The sequence below is a fragment of the Crocodylus siamensis genome, chromosome 4 (assembly GCF_052110815.1).
Source record: "Crocodylus siamensis isolate JL-2025a chromosome 4, ASM5211081v1, whole genome shotgun sequence".
Lineage (NCBI taxonomy): Eukaryota > Metazoa > Chordata > Crocodylia > Crocodylidae > Crocodylus > Crocodylus siamensis.
Genome location: NC_143398.1, coordinates 55,244,946 through 55,250,945, shown reverse-complemented (window position 1 = coordinate 55,250,945; position 6,000 = coordinate 55,244,946). Strand labels below are relative to the sequence as shown.

The 6,000-nt window shown below is 35.2% G+C and overlaps 1 protein-coding gene across 1 annotated transcript in view; it reads right to left on the bottom strand.

Annotated features, from left to right (window-relative positions):
• Positions 1 to 273: 273 nt before the first annotated feature.
• Positions 274 to 6,000, bottom strand: part of CNTN1 (contactin 1) — a 473,636-nt gene continuing 467,909 nt past the window's right edge. Inside the window, exon 26 of the mRNA XM_090042334.1 lies at positions 274 to 2,790. Within this exon, the coding sequence (XP_089898460.1) occupies positions 2,711 to 2,790 (80 nt within the window). The 3' untranslated portion in view covers positions 274 to 2,710. The remainder of the gene's footprint in view (positions 2,791 to 6,000) is intronic.

Below are 6,000 nucleotides of genomic sequence, written 5' to 3'. Positions count from 1 at the left end.
CAAGTCCAGTCCTTTTCTACCAAAGGCAAACACCTCATTTAATTCTATTCATGACTTTTCGAGGTCTAATTCAAAAGACAGCTGTTGTAGCTTGAGCAACATTAATACATTTATTCATTTATAATTTATTTGTCATTCATAAAAAGGACAAAGCATGGTTCTGTTCTACTCAATTGAAAAAAATGATAAAAAGTAACTAAAAAAACCCAATTCAAAATTCATCAGTATCAAATTATATTAAGTTTCCTGGAATATAAAGAAACAACAAATGTGTCTATCTATATAAACTTTAATTAAGAACCTTGCGTTTTAAAGCAGATGATACATTGGTTAGTTTTGTTGACAACAGTTTGAAACTGAAGGTCCCAGTCAAATTTGTACAGTTGAGTGAAACAATGACAATCTGGAATTATCTGGTCACTATGTGAGATGCTGTAACCTAGCCCATCTGTATTGCAGATTTTTAAAAAGTGGTTTTACCTTCCAGATGATTTTCATGCAGAAACTAACCAGTTTTGCTCCTTACACCGCATATTAAAAAAGTAAAAGGCAATCATGCATTTGGCAAAAGATTTAGTTGTGGTTGTAGATTATATAAAAAATGAGTCAGACTGCAAATAACCAAAACCAAAATATAACAAAACAAAATGCATAACTATTGTACAGAAGGCTTACAGAGTATTAGTTTCTCTTATGCATGAAGACAACTCATTTTTCTTTCAAATAATTATACAATTTATGAAACTCAGTAATATTTGACACTTTGAAATTCCTCCATTGGGAAGTTACCACTTTTGCCTATTTAAAAAAGTTTCATCTTGTAACAAATAGTTAAAATTAAACTAAAACAGTATTATTGATATTTCTTAATGAAGACTCTACACTTTTACATGTAAATATATAGTACAAAAATTATACAAATTAAAGAAAGGGGTGTAAAGTATTAATAGGCCTATTCCTGCTTCATGTAAATAGTATTATTATGGACCTCTACAGTATCATTTCTAAAAAGATAAAATCTATTTCTAAGTAGCTAGCAGGGTTGTGCTAATAAAATATGATTCAAAGCTTATAATTCTTGAAGCATCAGACATTGCACTATTACTTGAGCCAGCTGATTCAATATCACTGTGTTTTTTCAACATTCACACTCAAACTAAATTCCCAGCACACCATGGGAAATTAAAGGAATTTGCATTTCTTTAACAACTTAAAAAATAAACACTGTAGACACAGTCAGAACAAAAACATTCCCTAGCTCCTATTAGAATAACCATCCTTTTGTAAACTTAATAGTTAATATTTAGAGTCAACAGACCATTCAGGATTTGCCTTTTATTTATTAACATCTTTATATCTTTCAGCATTATATGAAACAGGGAAACAGTCTTAGAACTTTAAAACTCTTATTTACACCACTAAGGATAGTAGAATAATATCCAGTTCTTGGAAAAAAAGCCTATCTTTTTCACAACTGTAGGCCTTCACGAAAGGAAGGTAACACCTCGCATCTACAGCATAACAAGTAAATATTAGAATTATATTTTTCTGACTGAACTACCTTGTTTTTTTGCCCTTCTACTGTATATCTTTAACTTATTATTGTAAATCTTTCAAGTTTTAAAAAAACAAACATTCTACCATTTTTTATTCCAATGGCTGACCCTGTATGGGACTTCATTTTTAAATATCTAATATACTACACCAACATCTGAATAAAATACCAAAAAGCCAAACCAAAAAACTGCCACTTATTTTGTAGCTGGCATTTCATACCTCCATCAATATAAAGGCTGAATTATCTAAATTGAAACGGTACTTTCTGAACAGGGTAAAAGAAATAGAATAAAAGATGATATATGTCATTAATATTGTCTGTATGACAAAACAGAAACTATTATTGTTTTAAAGAAATCACAACATTTTGTTAAGCAGCACTGTTTTCAAAACAATATGTTGAACTACAGGGAGCTCCCTAACATTAAGGTGCTGAAAATTCTTACAATTTATCTTTACTGTTAGCAGCCATAGTTAAATTTGCCAAATAGCCTTAAAATAAAAGGTCCTTATCATTCATTTTTGGACTAAATGTTTCCAAAGGATATTCAACAGCCTCAAGAAGGAAAAAAAATAGGAAAAAGAAACAAGATCCAAAAAAAAAATGAAATGTTTTTGCTTTGACTGTATCGCTAAAATCCTGGAATCTCATAAATGATGACAGGGGCCATTCAAAAATATGCAGTACACAAAACATATAGGATAGTACAGACAGACGTAGTTACTCTTACATTTACCACATACAATCAACATTTCAATCTCTATTATATTTCACAATTTGTTATTAAAGTTAAAGCACCTATGTATGGTGATTTTACTTTCACTGTACAACCTATGTTATTGAATTTTAACACTGTAACTTGCCCCATTGGACCGAATCATGCAACTGTCACAGATCAGCATAAGTGTTTTATAAGGCATATTGGAACAAGTTAAAAATCATTTCTTAGCCTTTCAAAAGTTGATTCACTTGATGAAGGAGTTCCTGGATGCCTCAGTCCTCTTAAAGTTCATAGTAAATCAGTAGGGTAATTTAAAAGTGTAATTTATTTGGCTTAGGATGGTGCCACAGGAATCAAAAAGAATTGCAGTCCTCACAGGTTTGAAGGGAGTTCTTTGCACTGCATGGAGGACAAGATAAATCCAGCTACATTCAGAATTCCAAGTAGGCAAGGACACCAATGGTAGGCAGCAGTAGGCCAAGGAGACCAGGCGATGCACCGACTGAAGCAGCTACAAATTAAACAGATAATGTATTTTAAATCAAATGATACCTGTTACATAAAATCTAGCTAGAGAGTGATTTATGATGAGAGGGGTTGAAAAGCCAGCTGGCTCATCTCAAAGCAGTTTTTATCTGCATGGACAATTTAAAATGGATAAAAGAGATGACCAGAATGTGACCAAAGACTCAGGCCTTCATTTTGCATGAGTTGTTTATTCAATATGTTTATATTTTCAGTGAGACCATTAAGATCACATCAGAATATTTTGGTTTAGAAGCTCCAAAAAGCCATGAGGTTATACCAGAAGGTGAAAAGGTCAGAATAAATATTTAAACACATGAAAACAAAATGAACAGAGTCTTTGAAATGTGATGAAGGAAAGAGACACCTCTGTAAATGTTATTGTGATCAGTTATAATCTTATAGATGCCACAGAGTGGGGACCAATTATTTACTTGCTAGATTATGAAGTCCAGATGGCTGATCTCTAACAGCATTGCCTGCAAGTGCATATTTTTGTTAAATCATACAGTTCACTCTTAAACAAAAATATTCATTGAAGATTTAATCAAACGATCAAAAAGCTCACCTTCTCAACACAAGTCAACACCTCCCTGTTCCTATAATGGGGCACTTATGCAGCCAGGGGAGGGTAACAGAATTATTCTTGCACATAGTCAGGTACTCAGAGTTAGTTTCATGCTGCATGTGGAAGACATAAGTACTGTCATAGACTCCCCTTTAGTGTCCAGTCCCCAGTGCCTACAACTTGTTTCTTGCATATTGCTAAGCACAAACACAAACTAATCAATAACTTACCTCAAGTCAGTGCCAATCTGGGTAAACCGGGTAAGCCCACAAGCTTATCTCATGAAAAGAGACCAGCTCTTTTTAAATCCTGTTTGGTTACTTATGTATGAAGGAAACCATCCACCTGCTAATTAAAAGCCCATACCCCTCTACCTTAGCCACATGGGCATGAGAAACTACCACTCTAGGGACAGACGTTACACATAAATCAGGTAAACGATCAGAAACCATTTCATATCTGTAACATAATGGAAGTTCAGTGCACATAAAACTACTTTCAAAACGGACGAAACCAGTTTAAGGTAAATCTGGATGGAGGTAAAATCAGACTTAACTGATTTAGGTTAAATCAGTTTATTGAACTTCTGTCCCAGATGCCCTCTAGATTCAAGTTAACTCATAGTCTCCCAGTATCCCAGAATGCTTTGCAGGGTGGGTGGACTAGTTTTGGCATAAACTCCTCACAAGCATGTGGCTCATCAGTTCAATCTATCCAACTAACTTACGAAGACTGAATCAATTCAGCCTCAGGCTTTTTGACTGTCTTTACTTAGCCCTGGTCACTTAGGGTACATACAAGTATTACATTTAGGTCACCCTAATCAAGCTGAGGGAGCTCTAAATGGCTGAGACTGCAAGCATTTACAGGGCTTTAACTGCTCTAAATATGAAGTGCCCAATCTAAAGTTTACCTTAACGGTGAACCAACTTTAGATTGGTCTGAGTTAATCCAATCTAAAATGAGTTGACCTGAACTAACAAATGCCTGCACACGTTCATAGCACAGCCCCAGGGCAGAGATACTCAGCCATTCACCACAGCCCGGGGGCTACGCTGTTTCAATATTTTCTTCCTACCTTGACTGGCCTATTTTTACTATCCCTCTCCTGCCCGGCTACTTCCCCTGGACCTGCCAGCCTCCCATATCCCATATCCCATCAGACCCTCCTCTCTCACTTACTTACCTCCAGTTGCCCATGTGAACATTTGCATGCAACAGAACCAGATTCCAGTTCAAATGGCTCCAAGTAATGATTTGGATGATTTGAATGTTTGTTTATACCCTTATTCTGCAGGTGTTCTCCACCAAAGGAGCTATCTATGATCTAGTATACATAGCATCTATTCACAGAATTCCTCTCTGAGCACCAGCTTGCTGTAATAGCCCTTTCTTGAGAGTTTGAATATACCCCTAGAATGCTTAATATGCCAACAGGCGGACAAGGCTCTTTGGGTGATGTGATATCTTTTATTAGACCAACTATGGCAACAGACATGTCTTCTCACAAACACAGCGGTCTGCTTTCAGTCCTGGGAGATGGATTCCTTGAGCCATGGAGAGTGGGTCTGACTCGTTACTCATTGCTATCTGTTTGATATTAGGCAATGTATACATTCATAATTCCACACATACAGAAACCTCTTTGCTAAACTTAAAATTAGCCCTTTAAAATTGGTCCAGGGTGGGGGGAACTGACCATATTTCATCGCTTGAGGTATATATATTTTCTTGAGCATTTAAGTAGCATAATCTTCAACACCTTTGCTTAAACAAGTTTTAAATGGCATTGTTTAAGTAACAGACTCATTTTCAGTAAGCATCTCATTTTCTCAGGTTAGTACCATTCAGAACCTTGTTGAAGGGCCAGGATATTTTGACTTCAAGGTCAAAAAGAAAGATTAGGATACTTATTAAACAATGAAGAAAGTGCAAGATATTTCAGCTATAGTAAGTTGAATGAACTTTATAGTCTGCAGCTATTGTTATGTCACAAAACATGCAAAAATACAAAAATTATAGAGATTTTAGCAACAATTTATGCAGTGACTCACTGAGTTAAAGGTTTCCTTTTTCGGATACATTTATGTCCACATGCCATGAAATCAAGATGACAAGAGATCTGATATTACCCCTTCATTTGCCCAGCTCAGTTATTAAATTGTATAGCATGTCTGTCTATTCAGAGAAAGACAGTGGGAAGCAAAAGTTTTTTGGGGTGTTATATTCTGTTGAACCAAGTATACAGTTAGGCGAGATGTTAGACAAGCTTTTGAGCATCAGCTGTCCTTCTTCAGGACAACAACACCCCAGAAAAAGTCAGGTTTTCACACAACTAAAAGATAAAGCAAAGAAGAATAAAAGTAGGTTGCTTTTATGAGTATTCAGAAAGATGGCAATTTTGTATGTTCATATGTGCACATTAGCAAACATAATTGTCACAGAGCTTGCAGTGCACAGTTCAGTATTATTCTATTTTCCCCAAATTAATTGCACTTCATTGTGATTATCCATTACTTTGACACAAATAGGCCCTGTTTTTGATCATCTTCCGCAAATTCTACAGTAATCAACCTTAAATAAAAAATTCTAAATATGGAGTACAGAAAATGAATTTCTGATTCTTCT